General features: G+C 41.7%; 1 protein-coding gene across 5 annotated transcripts in view; it reads left to right on the top strand.

The window, feature by feature from the left end:
- The window catches only part of RBM33 (RNA binding motif protein 33), a 152,622-nt gene that overhangs the window by 86,824 nt on the left and 49,898 nt on the right, over positions 1-15,900 (top strand). For all 5 annotated transcript variants that reach the window (XM_038388525.2, XM_038388524.2, XM_043509648.1 and 2 more), the window contains exon 15: positions 5,193-5,834. In XM_038388525.2, coding sequence (XP_038244453.1) covers positions 5,193-5,834 — 642 coding nt within the window. The remainder of the gene's footprint in view (positions 1-5,192; positions 5,835-15,900) is intronic.

Genomic DNA, 15,900 nt, shown 5'->3' with positions numbered 1-15,900 from the left:
TTCAGCAGATGCTAAAGGATTCCCCATCAGTTCCTCATAGAAGAGTCTAAAAGTAACAGAAAATAAACAGAAATTGAAAAATTTTGAAAAATGTTTGTTTTAAGCTATTTAGGGCAATTGGAATGTTAGAACTCAGACCTGGGGAGATGAATTAATAATCAGAGGATAGGTAAAGCCATCAAAACTGCATTTTAAATGTATCCAATTATTCTAAAACTTATAATTGGGATATTACTGCCAACTGTATATATAAACATCTTGCAAAATTCCATTCTTCTGGGCCAAGTAATTACTTCTAAAGAACTCTAAACTCTATTATAATCAGTCATCACTATAAAGAGCAGAGAAATGAATTTTGTGGATGGGCTGGTAAATTTTCACATCAGTTTTGCAAGGCTGGTAGTATATGAAATAAAGGAGCCTCATTAATTTGTGAAGTGCCCAAAGAAAAGTTTTCTTTGCCTCTGTGAAAATAAAGCATTAACTTCTCTCCATAAATCTCTCCCACGATGTGGGAAAATGAACTGATAACCTTCCAGTTCCATGTGGTCATTTTTGGTCTCTCTCCAACTTGTATAGGCTTTGGCTTCCAGATTTAGGAGTGTTTTCCTCCTATTTTGTTTGAAGGTTATTTGATTAGAGGACTTTTGTCATCATTTCTTTTTCCCAATTCATCCTGTTAATTTCCTGTTAAAGAGAGAAGATTGGAGGAGGACAGTGCACTTCTTCAAAAGCAACATCATATCTCATTCTTTTTCATTCTCTGTTTTTTGGTACAAGTAAGGTGTTTCAGGACCTGCATCCTGTGGGATGCACCCACCTCTTCAGAGGCTAAGAACCTGTCATCAGGAACCTGAAGTGCATTTCAGATCTTTGGGTTATATCTCATCAAGCGTCAGACAGTCAGCATTTTGATTTGGGGTAAATTTGAATTTAAAACATAGGCATGAAAGTCAAGTCATCTGGGTTCTGTTCCCATCTCTGACACATACTTGCCTTTTTTCTTTGGACAAATTACTTAACCTCTCTGTGCTTCATCCTCCATCGGTATAAAGGGAATAATAGTACTTTGAGTGATTGTACACATGATTCCACTCATTGTGTTCATTCACATGAAATTGGATTTTTCTGGCTATCAGTGTCCATTGGGGCCGCTCCTGTGCCCTCTTCAACCCACCCAGGGTCATAAAAGGCAGAGCAGACCCCACCATCATTCAGTTCCTTCTTATTGCTGGTGTGCAGTGTTCTCCTGCTTCTCTGAGATGCTGTTACGGTTAGTGTTAATGACTAGTTAGTATAGTTGTTAGGTAGTTAATTACTTTTTGTTTGCCCATTAGTATTAAAAAAAAAAAATCATTTTTACTAATTCTTTATAGAGAGTGGGCTCTGAGTGCCCTCCTCGGTACTGTGACTTGAGGTGGTATAGCAGAAATTGAATCTCTGGTTTGATGTGCCCTTCTTGTGTTGAGCATTCTTAAGTGCCTTCTTTATTTAGACAGGGGGCATATCCCTAACTGTTGATACTTCTGCCACTCTCTTTCCAAGTGGACTCAGAAGGAAAGGGATGCCTACCTAAAGTTATCCTAGAGCGCTCCATGAAAGCCTATTCACAGAAGGAGGATGTAGTGAAAGCTTGCCCCTCTCTCCGTTCCTGCTCAGCAAGTGCCCCAACAAACTGCTGTTCCTTCCCAAACTCCACGGCTAAGATGTCTAAGAGACTGCAGTTGTTGACTTCAAAAAGGGATAGAAAGGAACCATGCTCCAGAGACAAGACATCGGTCTCCCTCTGTAGGACCCTTGGAACAGAGATGCAAGAATCAGCATATTACACTGTCTCAAGGTCTGCATTCAAAGGGCAGCAAATGGCCTAAGATGGGTGCCTCTGGAGCCTCATTACCACGTATGAAAAAAGTGCCTGCAGTACTAGCTAAATTTGCTGCCCGTCTTCAGCACCAGTTCTTGTAATCTTGGTATGCAGCTCCCACATTACTAACCTTTTTGGTGCCGTGGCCTATTCATCACCAAGTGACACATCTGTGAGCCAGTACCAGTCTTCCTTGTTGGAGTGTACAATCTCAAAATTCTAACTAAACCTTCAGTCACTGAAATCATGGTACCGCACATAGAGTTGCTGAGCATTGGGTGTCACTTACTTTTCCTGCTCAGAGTGGATCCTTCTGTCTCACAGGATCGCAGAGCTTGAGAGCCAGCCTGAGCCCTAACTTGGACACTGCAGTTAAACAGCCCTTTAGCCCGAGCCCCGCAAACCCAAATCAGCTGGCATGAGCTAGCCACAGGTTTTTAATTGCAGTGCAGGCATAACCCAGGAGACTTGATCTGTTCAGCAGAAAAGTCTGCTCCTCTGCCAGTCTCCAGATCTACATAGTCATTTTGCTGGAAGAATCTAGTAATTGGCAATCTACACTGGGACACATTGTCTTAGTTTATGGAAAGACTCATACAGCGCCATGGAAGAATTAAAGTCCATTGTGCTAGAGGGGAATCTGATAGCTGGCATTTCCCAGCTGGCTGCTTTTGAATGTATCTGGTGTACCTTCATACAGCATGATCACATTTGTGGTGATGCAAAGAGCCTTCTGTCATCAGGAATACCCAGGTAGGTCCAAACTACGGTAGAGGATCTTCCATTTGAGGACTGCAACCTCTTAAATTCCAAGACAGCCGACTCCTGTGCTGGTACACTCCAGCCCCAACGAGAAGGCAAGCCAGAGTTCAAACCTCATCCAGATAGTGTCCTCCTGCTAAATACGATTATAACCGATGAGGGCATTGGAGCCACTAGGAGAGAAACAGAGGTCCAATGTAGACATCCCACCACTTCTTCAGCTACAGTGCACTTGACATCTTCCTCTTGACAGGAGGCTTCATGCCACAGTTGAAAATCTGGCAGAACTGTTGGAGAAACTCTGCCCTCAGCCTTCTTCTGGCAACTGCCTTTTTTCAAGAAGCTTGGAGTAGGATCACGACAGCTGAGAAATTGTCAGCACTGGGTATTATGTACAATTCCAGTTCCTTCCTACCTTCTCTCCCATCTTCCCCATTCACACCTCTCATGAGATACTGTTGTAGAAAGAGATGGACCCTGTCCTGCATCTTTGAGGAGCAGAAAAGGTACCCTTAGAGTTCGGGGCAGGGGGCTTTGTTCCTGTTATTTTCTCGTCCGAAAGCAGGGGGCTTGAGGGCCTATTCTGAACCTTTGATATCTCAAGAGCATACATCCAGCTCACAGAAAATGCATCACGTTCTTAGTAGGAACATCTCACTATAGGATCCTGCCCATTGGACTTCCCTCAGTACCAAGGTGTTGACCAAATACTTGACAGTTGTAGCAGCTCTTTTAAGGAGGCAAGGGATACAGGTTTATGCATATCTTATTAATGTGTTGATCTGAGGAAGATCATTACATCAGGTCATCAACTGAGTTCAAGTAACCTTAAATCTCTGAACTATTTGTTAGTCATCAGGAGTGGCATCCATGTGGACAATCACTTGAAGAAAGAACAGTTACTTATCTTTTGGTAACAGTGGTTCTTTTTGAATGTGTTGTCCACATGGAGTCCATGCTTCCCCACTGCTCCAGAGTCTTACTCCTCTGTATTGGTGAAGGAACTGTGGGGTATTTGGACCCATTCTGCCTCTTATGCCCTTGACCTGAGTGTGGGCAGGGGTGCTCAAAGACATGTAGGTGCAGGCACGGCCCTAATGAACACTGCTTGCTACAATAATCCAATCTCACGTGCATACCCATATTTGAATCTGCATGGACAGTACATCTCAAAGAACCAGTCTGGTAAGTAACCGTTCTTTACTGGTTTCAGAGTAGCAGCCGTGTTAGTCTGTATTCGCAAAAAGAAAAGGAGTACTTGTGGCACCTTAGAGACTAACAAATTTATTAGAGCATAAGCTTTCGTGAGCTACAGCTCACTTCATCAGATGCATCCGATGAAGTGAGCTGTAGCTCACGAAAGCTTATGCTCTAATAAATTTGTTAGTCTCTAAGGTGCCACAAGTACTCCTTTTCTTTTTGCGTTCTTTACTGGACACACAGGTTGTTTGTGAAATACTTTAGTACCCTTTTATGAAAGACTTTACTAAAATGCAATGTATTATTATTTGATGAAAGCCTAATCTTATTATATTTGACAAATATATCTGGTAACTATAGCCTAAAATCAGAATGATCTGTTCATTAAAATTATAAATGCATTATATAGTGTGTTTTATAGGCAGATTGCTTTAAAAACAATCTTAAAGCCATTTAAAATGGAATCTAATTTCATCCGGTATATTTTGTAATAAAATATGTACATCCTGTTGAAGCAGCTATCTCAAAAGCAAGGTGGATCTTTTCTCATGAAGATGGGCATCTGCATTTCCTTAACTGTTCTCTATTTCTTATAGCTTCCTATAAGGACACTTTCTACCAAAGTTGCAGGACCTTTAGAAAGGTTATTTGACAGAGTATAATACTTTCAGAAAGGCTTAGGGATGGAATATTAAAGGCATTCTCTATATACCATTAATATTCCAACACTGCATTTGGCAACATTTTGATTCTGAAGAGAGTGCATGAGTTCAAGGTCAGAGAGATTGACTTGTGCTGTTCATTATAACCAATTATTGTGTGACAAATGAGTTTGAGATCAGGCTGAAAATTCTGTAAGAAAAATCAATAGTTCTAATCAGGGCCTTTCAGGTCATTTACCACCCTACCTTTTGTTAGTTTGTCAGAAAAGAGAAAGATAAAACCTGTGTGACAGTGGATTGCCTCTGTATTGTTACTTTCCATTTGAAACATATTTTGATATCTTTAATTATTATATTAGTTTTGTAGAAGTTTCTGAAACCAATTAGAGTTCCAATTTATAAGACTTCATTTTTAGTATTTTGATAAGATTTCCAAACTAGCAATATAGTTTGGGGGGGAGGGTGTCAGGATGTAACATATCTAATTCCTAAAACAGATTTGAGCTGCCTGTCTCTAGTGAATAGCAAATCTTCCTGGAAGATATATCACTAATAGTTTTAGCACAATGTCAGAGTAATTTCAAAATCTCTTTTCAGAGTTGTTCCATTATGACATCTTTATAAAATAATAACTTAATGTTAGCTTTGACTAAACTGGACATACTTCCCTATTTCAGTAAATGCCTTTCCTTTCCTTTTTATAGTTTCCCGATGAAGATGAAGAAACCAGATTGTACCGTTTGAAGATAGAAGAACAGAAACGCCTAAGAGAAGAAATTCTGAAACAAAAGGAGCTGAGACGGCAACAGCAGGCAGGTGCTAGAAAGAGAGAGTTACTTGAAAGACTTGCACAACAGCAGCAACAGCCTCCTATACAACAATCTTTCACACAGCAGGAAGAGGAATCATCAGAGTTTCCCACCAATGGAAACCCATTTATACTCCATCCTGGTGCACAGGCTAGGCAAAATGTGAAAAATAGACTTCTTGTTAAAAAGCAAGACATGGGAGTTCCAAATATTCAGCCCAAACCCACTGATTTCATGCAGGATGGGGCTAATATGCATTTTCAAGGACAGCAAGTGAAAACAGTGAAGCCTTTGAGACAGACTAGAACAGTACCTCAAAGTCAGCTTCAGCCATCGCCGAAAGTATTACAAACAAAACCTGCTGCAACTACAGCATCGCTCACCCCAGGACAGACTGCTAGGGTGGCATCAATACAAGGAAGGCCTCAGGAACTGAAACCTGGTGTGAAAAGGACTGTCATGCAACGGGCAAACAGTGGTAGTGGAGATGGGCCCCATGTCGGCACCAAAGTGAGGGTGATTAAGTTGTCAGGAGGGGTAAGTTTCCAAGGCTCATCTATTTTTATGTTTTGTCATGGTCTGTTTTTGGGTGTTCTACTCAGTGCAATCCTAAAATAGGAAAAGAACCTATTTTGAAAAGAAAATAGCAAATTCAACAGAACTAACAATCTGTATTTCAGAAGATGATTTTCAGAGCTATAAATGAGTTACTTTTAAAAAAAAAACTTGTAGGAACAGAGGTTTGCTGTAATATATTCCAATGGAGTGGGGTTACCATTAAGTTTACATCACTGTTTCCTGAATAATATCTACTCATTTTGGGTGCTTGTAACTTGAGCCTAAAAATTCTTCACCTGTGAATCTTTGCTCTCAGGGACAGGGAGGAGTTGATCGGTGGAGCTGGTAGCCCCAGACATGACTTGCAGACCCCCTCGAGTACCCTAGTGGACCCCAATTTAAGAAACCCTGGCATAGAGCATTTTGGTCCAGAAATGTTTTGGTGTATGGGAGAAAAGAATTTGTGTGGCTATTTTTAAGTTTGAGGGGTTTAAAAAAAAATATGCCCTGTCCATATTGCAGTTGAAACCATACTAGCAGCCAGTCGTGTTTAAGCATGGTGAAGCATATTTTCCTGAACTGTGTGGGCAGCCTTTTTTTTGTTTGAGAACCACATTGTAGAACTGTGATATAAACAGAATTTGGGAGAGTGGGAGAGTAAATTTTCTTCTAGGGACTAGATTGATAATGCCACCATTTCACTTTTGTGTCTAAATCAGATTTGCTTATCTTCTGACAAGGGGTCCATTGTCTACATTGGCTCCTGAGCACTGGTGGTAGTCCTGGTAGCATATATTTGCAATGTTTTTCTATATTCATCCAGCAAATAACTATATCGGTGGTTTTCAACCTTTTTTCATTTGCGGACACCTAAAAAATTTTGAACGGAGGTACGGTGGACCCCTTTGGCAATATTAGACATAGTCTGCAGACCCCCAGGTGTCCACGGATCACAGATTGAAAACCACTGATCTATATTAAATTTGTTTTTCCATTATTGGAAAAAAATTGGAGTGCCGAATAAGCTGAGAATTCAGAGGGTCTAACTACAAGATTTTCCCAGAGAGATCTGGTCCCTGCTTTGCCTTGGGCAAAAATATTTAAATATAAAAATCTTTCGATACCTTTTAGGAGAGGAGCAATCTGAAAGAAATCTATACGCTAATTGAGGAAACCACTAGAACTGCACTGAGCAACAAGCAGGTGGACATTTTGAGTTTTGTTAGCAGAGGATGAACAGGACCTCAGTTACAGAAGTTGCTTCACACTCTTCTCTCAGAATCTGATTTTTTTAAGTAATAGAGTTTAGCAAATAAGTAGTCCAAAATGTAGTCTTAGGTGCTCAGATACCTTGGTAAGGAGCACAGTATACATATGCAAAGGGCGACAGATATCACTGTTGGTGTTTTTTAAAAGGAAAGAGGCAATTAAAATGCTAGAGAGACTTAAGTATTAAAGGTGACTACTTTTCATAAGGATTTTATTGAATTACAGATAATTCCAACGTGTTTCAAATTGTATAATTACACAGTGACTGTAAAGGTCCTCTTAACATTTTTTAAATAAATATATTTGCATAATAGAAAGAATATGACTAATGAGGATCTGGTTAGAGTGGAGGATGACTTTTTCTTCAGACATTGGTAGTAACTTTAGTCCAGTAGAAGGAGGAAATACCAGAAGTTGTAGGTAATCCATTCTGTTAGACTAAATAAAAATATAATCATGCTTTCAGGAATCCCATTGGCCTGCAATTAGTGTGACTGGCTTATTTTATTCTTTGTAATTCAACAAAAGCAGTCGGCCCCAACTTTTCTTCTGATCTGGTAAAACAAAACAATATCAAGCTACAACCCCAGCCACCAATGCATTAGAGGTGGTCTCTAAGGTAAATGATTCAGTGCCCAATGTAGCAAGTGTCATGAAACAGTTTGTTTTCTTAATGTTCTCTTTTTCCAGCAAACCATAAGTGACTTATTTTTTTTTTACCGATTATACACTAATGTTGCTTGCCATCAGATTTAGCCACATTAAGTACATGTGTCATTCCTGCTGCATTGTGTGCTATGTAGACTTGCTCTTGTCCCCTGAAAATTGACTTAATATCTTCAGGATCATCAGCATAGAACAGGCTGTCTGTGCATGCAATGTAGTTGCTTTTCCTTGCCACCATGGAATATTTTTTTTTTCAAACTATAGAAAAATGAAAGCGAGTGTTACAGTTAGCTTTTTAACTCTGATCAAGATGGTTAATGAATTTTTTAATAGTTTGTCAGAAAGCTAAATCTATATTACTTTGTTCCATGTGCCACACAGTGAAAAAGAAAAGGAGTACTTGTGGCACCTTAGAGACTAACAAATTTATTAGAGCATAAGCTTTCGTGAGCTACAGCTCACTTCATCGGATGCATTTGGTGGAAAAAACAGAGGAGAGATTTATATACACACACACACAGAGAACATGAAACAATGGGTTTATCATACACACTGTAAGGAGAGTGATCACTTAAGATAAGCCATCACCAACAGCAGGGGGGGGAAGGAGGAAAACCTTTCATGGTGACAAGCAGGTAGGCTAATTCCAGCAGTTAACAAGAATATCAGAGGAACAGTGGGGGGTGGGGGGGGAGGGAGAAATACCATGGGGAAAGAGTTTTACTTTGTGTATGGACTCATCCATTCCCAGTCTCTATTCAAGCCTAAGTTAATTGTATCCAGTTTGCAAATTAATTCCAATTCAGCAGTCTCTCGTTGGAGTCTGTTTTTGAAGCTTTTTTGTTGAAGTATAGCCACTCTTAGGTCTGTGATCGAGTGACCAGAGAGATTGAAGTGTTCTCCAACTGGTTTTTGATGTTATAATTCTTGACGTCTGATTTGTGTCCATTCATTCTTTTACGTAGAGACTGTCCAGTTTGGCCAATGTACATGGCAGAGGGGCATTGCTGGCACATGATGGCATATATCACATTGGTAGATGCGCAGGTGAACGAGCCTCTGATAGTGTGGCTGATGTGATTAGGCCCTATGATGGTATCCCCTGAATAGATATGTGGACAGAGTTGGCAACGGGCTTTGTTGCAAGGATAGGTTCCTGGGTTAGTGGTTCTGTTGTGTGGTGTGTGGTTGCTGGTGAGTATTTGCTTCAGATTGGGGGGCTGTCTGTAAGCAAGGATTGGTCTGTCTCCCAAGATCTGAGAGAGCGATGGCTCGTCCTTCAGGATAGGTTGTAGATCCTTGATGATGCGTTGGAGGGGTTTTAGTTGGGGGCTGAAGGTGATGGCTAGTGGCGTTCTGTTGTTTTCTTTGTTGGGCCTGTCCTGTAGTAGGTGACTTCTGGGTACTCTTCTGGCTCTGTCAATCTGTTTCTTCACTTCAGCAGGTGGGTACTGTAGTTGTAGGAATGCATGATAGAGATCTTGTAGGTGTTTGTCTCTGTCTGAGGGGTTGGAGCAAATGCGGTTATATCGTAGCGCTTGGCTGTAGACAATGGATCGAGTGGTATGATCTGGATGAAAGCTAGAGGCATGTAGGTAGGAATAGCGGTCAGTAGGTTTCCGATATAGGGTGGTGTTTATGTGACCATCGCTTATTAGCACCGTAGTGTCCAGGAAGTGGATCTCTTGTGTGGACTGGTACAAGAATATCAGAGGAACAGTGGGGGGTGGGGTGGGAGGGAGAAATACCATGGGGAAATAGTTTTACTTTGTGTAATGACTCATCCATTCCCAGTCTCTATTCAAGCCTAAGTTAATTGTATCCAGTTTGCAAATTAATTCCAATTCAGCAGTCTCTCGTTGGAGTCTGTTTTTGAAGCTTTTTTGTTGAAGTATAGCCACTCTTAGGTCTGTGATCGAGTGACCAGAGAGATTGAAGTGTTCTCCAGTCCACACAAGAGATCCACTTCCTGGACACTACGGTGCTAATAAGCGATGGTCACATAAACACCACCCTATATCGGAAACCTACTGACCGCTATTCCTACCTACATGCCTCTAGCTTTCATCCAGATCATACCACTCGATCCATTGTCTACAGCCAAGCGCTACGATATAACCGCATTTGCTCCAACCCCTCAGACAGAGACAAACACCTACAAGATCTCTATCATGCATTCCTACAACTACAGTACCCACCTGCTGAAGTGAAGAAACAGATTGACAGAGCCAGAAGAGTACCCAGAAGTCACCTACTACAGGACAGGCCCAACAAAGAAAACAACAGAACGCCACTAGCCATCACCTTCAGCCCCCAACTAAAACCCCTCCAACGCATCATCAAGGATCTACAACCTATCCTGAAGGACGAGCCATCGCTCTCTCAGATCTTGGGAGACAGACCAGTCCTTGCTTACAGACAGCCCCCCAATCTGAAGCAAATACTCACCAGCAACCACACACCACACAACAGAACCACTAACCCAGGAACCTATCCTTGCAACAAAGCCCGTTGCCAACTCTGTCCACATATCTATCAGGGGATACCATCATAGGGCCTAATCACATCAGCCACACTATCAGAGGCTCGTTCACCTGCGCATCTACCAATGTGATATATGCCATCATGTGCCAGCAATGCCCCTCTGCCATGTACATTGGCCAAACTGGACAGTCTCTACGTAAAAGAATGAATGGACACAAATCAGACGTCAAGAATTATAACATTCAAAAACCAGTTGGAGAACACTTCAATCTCTCTGGTCACTCGATCACAGACCTAAGAGTGGCTATACTTCAACAAAAAAGCTTCAAAAACAGACTCCAACGAGAGACTGCTGAATTGGAATTAATTTGCAAACTGGATACAATTAACTTAGGCTTGAATAGGACTGGGAATGGATGAGTCATTACACAAAGTAAAACTATTTCCCCATGGTATTTCTCCCTCCCACCCCACCCCCCCACTGTTCATCTGATATTCTTGTTAACTGCTGGAATTAGCCTACCTGCTTGTCACCATGAAAGGTTTTCCTCCTTCCCCCCCCTGCTGTTGGTGATGGCTTATCTTAAGTGATCACTCTCCTTACAGTGTGTATGATAAACCCATTGTTTCATGTTCTCTGTGTGTGTGTGTATATAAATCTCTCCTCTGTTTTTTCCACCAAATGCATCCGATGAAGTGAGCTGTAGCTCACGAAAGCTTATGCTCTAATAAATTTGTTAGTCTCTAAGGTGCCACAAGTACTCCTTTTCTTTTTGCGAATACAGACTAACACGGCTGCTACTCTGAAAACAGTGAAAAAGGAAAATCTCAGTAGCAGGGGGGCAATCTGGTCTATTTTGTATATTGTATTTTGCTCAGTATATTAAAGATTAACAAGTTTATCAGAGCCCTGTAAGGATTATAATGTTTTATAATTCTGTTTTTTTAGTACTGCAGCATACACCACTTATTACCAGACTTTTGAGATGCCCAGGTACTATTTTTTTAAAAGAACACTTACTCCTTAATCTTCCTTCCTCAGTCTAAATTAGGTTTGCCTCACTTCCCTGCTGTCAGCCACTAGAATATGCTTTGGCTTCTTTTATCTGTAAGCAGTGACTTGATTCTGCAGTATAGTAGCCTCTCTGCTGCTGTCAAAACTACAGATTGTTTATACCCATTTCCCTTTCTCTTTAATTTTTTGTGCAGATGAAGTCTTTAATGGCCATGGAATGGTGAGATGGATACTGGTTAGGCACTGTGTAGGCTACTCTACACCGCTGTGCCAATGTATGTCAGTACACACTTGAAAAGTCCTCTCTTTCAGCAGACTAGCAATAGTACTGAATAATGTAAAGTAAACAGTTATCTAACAGGGAATGGACTGAGATCATGCTCATACCACCTTTGATCTAAACCGGTTTCACTTTGCACCAGAGCTGTTGGCAAAAATTGTCTGCTCATTAGACTGCTCACTGATACCATGGTGGGTAGAACAGTTATTAGAGTGACATTATATGCTAATGATGGGTTTTATTTACTCTCAAAGCAGCTGTGTCAAATTTAATTTCCCTTGTTAAGAAGTTGTCAGTTTTCTTGATTCAAAATTGCTTTCAGAGAACAGTATCTCCTGCTGTTGAGCAAGAACATACCCCAGTGTGAGTCTTTATTTTGTGTGCAGCAAGCCCTTTACTTTACTAGGTGTTAGGGTATCTGATTCCAGGTATGCAATATCCCTTCATCTCTGAATAAAATAAGATGGGCTGTCAAAGTGGCTATGACTACGGTTCACACTCATAGGATGAATCTTTTTCAAGAAGATTTCATGAAATTGCAATATTTTCCAATTAAGTATCTTTAAAAAAAAAAAAAAAGAAAAAAGAAAAAAGATACTTGCTGTCCAGTGTCTCTGACACAGTAGATATGGGGTGGGCAAACTTTTTGGCCCAACGGCCACATCTGGGTGGGGAAATTGTATGCAGGGCCATGAATGTAGGGCTGGGGCAAGGGATTGGTGTGCAGGAGGGAGTGTGGGTTGTGGGAGGGGGTGTGGTGTGCAGGAAGGGGCTCAGGGCAAGGGGTTGGGGTGCAGGAGAGGTGTGGGGTGCAGCAGGGGGCTCAGCATGGGGTTGGGGGCTCAGGGCAGAAGGTTGCTGTGTAGGAGGGGGTGCGGAGTGCGGGAGGGGGTTCAGGGTAGGGAGTTGGGATTCAGGAGGGGTGCAGCAGGGGGCTCAGGGCAGGGGGTTGGGATGCAGGAGAGGTAAGGGATGTGGCGGGAGCTCAGGGCAGGGGTTGGGGTGCAAGAGGGGTGCGGCAGGGGACTAGGGAGCTCAGGACAGGGGTTGGGGTGCGGGAGGGGTTTGGTGTGCGGGCTCCGGCCTGGTGCCGCTTACCTTGAGCTGTTCTGGGGTGGCAGTGGGGCTAAGTCAGGCTCCCTGCCTGCCCTGGCCCCGCACTGCTCCCGGAAGTGGCCAGCATGTCCAGCAGTGGCTCCTCTCGCCTGTGGGTACCACCCCCGAAGCTCCCATTGGCCACAATTCCCCGTTTCCAGCCAGTGGAAGCTGTGGAGGGCAGTGCCTGCAGGTGAGGGCAGCGCACAGAGCCCTCTCCCAGGGATGTGGTGCTGGCTGCTTCCGGGAGCGGTGCGGGGCCAGGGCAGGCAGGGAGCCTGACTTAGCTCCACTGCGCCACAGGGCTGGCAATCCCGCTGGCCAGCTCGAAAGCCCTGAGGGGCCGGATCTGGCCCTCAGGCCGCAGTTTGCCCTCTCCTGCAGTAGATGCTCCAATATGTGCCTGGCAAGCCTCAAAAAAAAAAAAAAAAAAAAGCCGAAGATGATTAACACTTCCTGTATGTCAGATACTGGAATGTATTGCATGCCATATCAGGGACTAGTGGTGTGATGCAAGGGGTTAATGGTAGGATTTATCCTTATTGATTCCATGTCACAGCTGTCATTTTTACCAGAATCCTAGATCCTCAAACACTTTAAGGCCAACCCTTCCTTTTGTGCCTCTAGATGAGCAAGGAGGAATGCCTATGTGAGTGGTTTTCTATTTTAATTATTCCCTTTCAGTCTTGGTAGTCCAAATATGCTTGCCAAATTTAGTCAGTCTGATCTTTAGGACTTGAAGAGACAGTGGGATTAAGTGTTCAGCGGATATATTTGATATCAGGGCTTTGCTTTTTTGCAGAGCTGCAACACCTCTGTTGGCATAGCTTATGTAGCTTCAGTCTTACTTTGCTGCATATCTTCAGGACATCACTTCAATGGGTCTTGGATACACAAGATCAGCATATTATTATCGTGCTGTCCATGAGAAAAAGTCTTAGATTTGTCTGGTTCAATCAGAGGCCTGATCTCAATACTAGATAAAGAACACGAGAGGATTCAGACAGGATAAGATCTTGAATTGGTACTTGTTGGGAGGAAATACAGTAATAAATGGATATTTGTAGGCAGGCATAATAGATACTTCAAAAAAAATATCTAGTGCAGTTGAAATCTGTAAAACCAATGTCATAGAGCAGGAATGATCCTGGCCATAAGGGAGCAGGTTTGTACCCTGCTAGCTCTATATGTCGTAAGTGTTAAAAGGTTATACAAACTGTGCATGTTAGACATGTCCATTGATTGGTCTGAAGTTCTGTTGGCATTGCATGATGTTTTAAAATCATTATTGTACCACTCAGTCATCTTTTATTATTATTGGGTGATCTCTCCCTAACCAGAGACTGGTCTTCCTTGCTCAAAGTGATACGTCTCAGCCTCTGTGGCCTAAAAATGCTGACTCTTACGCTGGACCAAGAATACACCACTCTTTGTCTGTGTGGAGATCTGCACTAGTGGGCCTTTTGTATAAGTAACTATGTTCTGTTTGGATTAAAAGTTAAGTCTTAGATTTTCATGAGTTACGGCCAGCATTTTATATTGGATTTTAATGTCTCTTTTTTCACACTTACAACTTAAAGACAGTGCAAAAAGACTGACACCTGAAAAGGTGCACTAATCTAAACATCAAGGAGATTAAAACTCAGTCAGATTAAACTCGGATTAAAATCTACTTCCAGTATTTGTAAAATTTCAGTCTAGCAATATTTGTCAAATTAGAATGTTCCCTACTAAAAAACCCACTGGAATTCTTGCTCTATAAAGGTAAAGTCTAAAGGCACAGGTCGCTGCAAAACTTTAAAAACTATATAGGTGCCATTGGGGCATAGATTGATATGGTTAACTGAGGTGGAATACGTCATGATTTTCAGAAATTTTTAGAGATGAGGGTAAGGATATTAATTGGAAGATGCACCTCTTATTGGGGTTGTATGAAAGGAGACATGAAGTCACACACGGGCAAAGGAGGACTTGATGGAAGGCAATGCAGGAGGAGACCAGGGCATAAAGGTAGGTGAGGGCAAGAACAAGAGGAGAACTAGATAGCACTTTAAGAAAGTCTAGCCATCAAATCCTGACTAAAAGGAATCCATGTTTAACAGGTTAAATTTGAAACTAATTTCACTTCATATAACTTAAAGTATATGCAAAATAAAATGTTTCCTCTTATCAAACTGAGTACAGTCTGAGGCTTCCTGTAGTTTTCACCTTTTCCTCTCCAGACCTTTAAAATTTAGTCAAAATGTCAACATACAATTGTAAGACTAGGCTTTTCATTGAGTACCGTAAACGCAGATTCCATCATTCCCTTAAAATTATAATAGAAAGTCTTCTGCAGTTTAATTTTGGAATTTTATACTGTAAAACAATCTCTTGTGATGGGCCTGATGTACATTATTGCAACATCAAGTAGTAGTTGGATTTCATAAGAGGAAATGATAGAGAAACGACCTCACAGTGAAAGTAAAAATACGTTTCTAATAGGAGGGATCTTACTTTAAAGTGAAAATTGGTCAACATGGGATTATTGGAGTGGGAAAGGATACAGATTTGTCCCATTTAAATTTAGTGACTCCAAAAGCAGTGAAATGCTTTAATATAAAATGCTCAAAGTTTAAGAAATTAGAGGCGTTAGTCACTAATACAGGTATGCCTTGAGTCTAGAAGACACTCAAACACAAATGGAGAACTAATTAACTGAATACCATCAGTGCCATGGAAAGATAATGTTAGAAGCTTGGGGCAGAACATTGCAAGAGTTGAGTGAAGAGATTTGTGTAGCCACAGCAGAGTGGTACGCACTGGGTTCCTGTTTTGGATTGGTTAAGAAATTGTCAGTCTGCATGGATTTGTTCATCTAAGCAACTCTAAAGCTGCAAGACCCATTTGACTGAAGAGGACTACATTAATGCAAACTAGGAAACTTTTAGTTCAAGCCCACAGCATCCCTGTGGGGGAATTAAAGTGCAGCACTTTAGTGCACACTGCTATTCATACTGTTCATTGTCCAAACTATGGAGCAGTGTAGACAAAGCTCAGAATGACTTTACCTTGAAGTGAGACATTATCTGAGTCTCCTTCGGAGAGACTACTCTTAAATTTACAAGCATTGACTTTTCTTCCAAGGTTCTAGGTAGTCCTACTTATGGATCAATACCACAATCTATTGAAGAGCCTACCAGGGTTATTGCTTGTGGGTATAAAGTGGGGGGCACTTTCCTCCAGGAAAGTGGGGG

Source organism: Dermochelys coriacea, chromosome 2 (genome assembly GCF_009764565.3).
Source record: "Dermochelys coriacea isolate rDerCor1 chromosome 2, rDerCor1.pri.v4, whole genome shotgun sequence".
NCBI classification, from domain to species: Eukaryota; Metazoa; Chordata; order Testudines; family Dermochelyidae; genus Dermochelys; species Dermochelys coriacea.
Note: the sequence above shows the minus strand (reverse complement) of the source record. Positions and strands in the feature narration are given on the sequence as shown.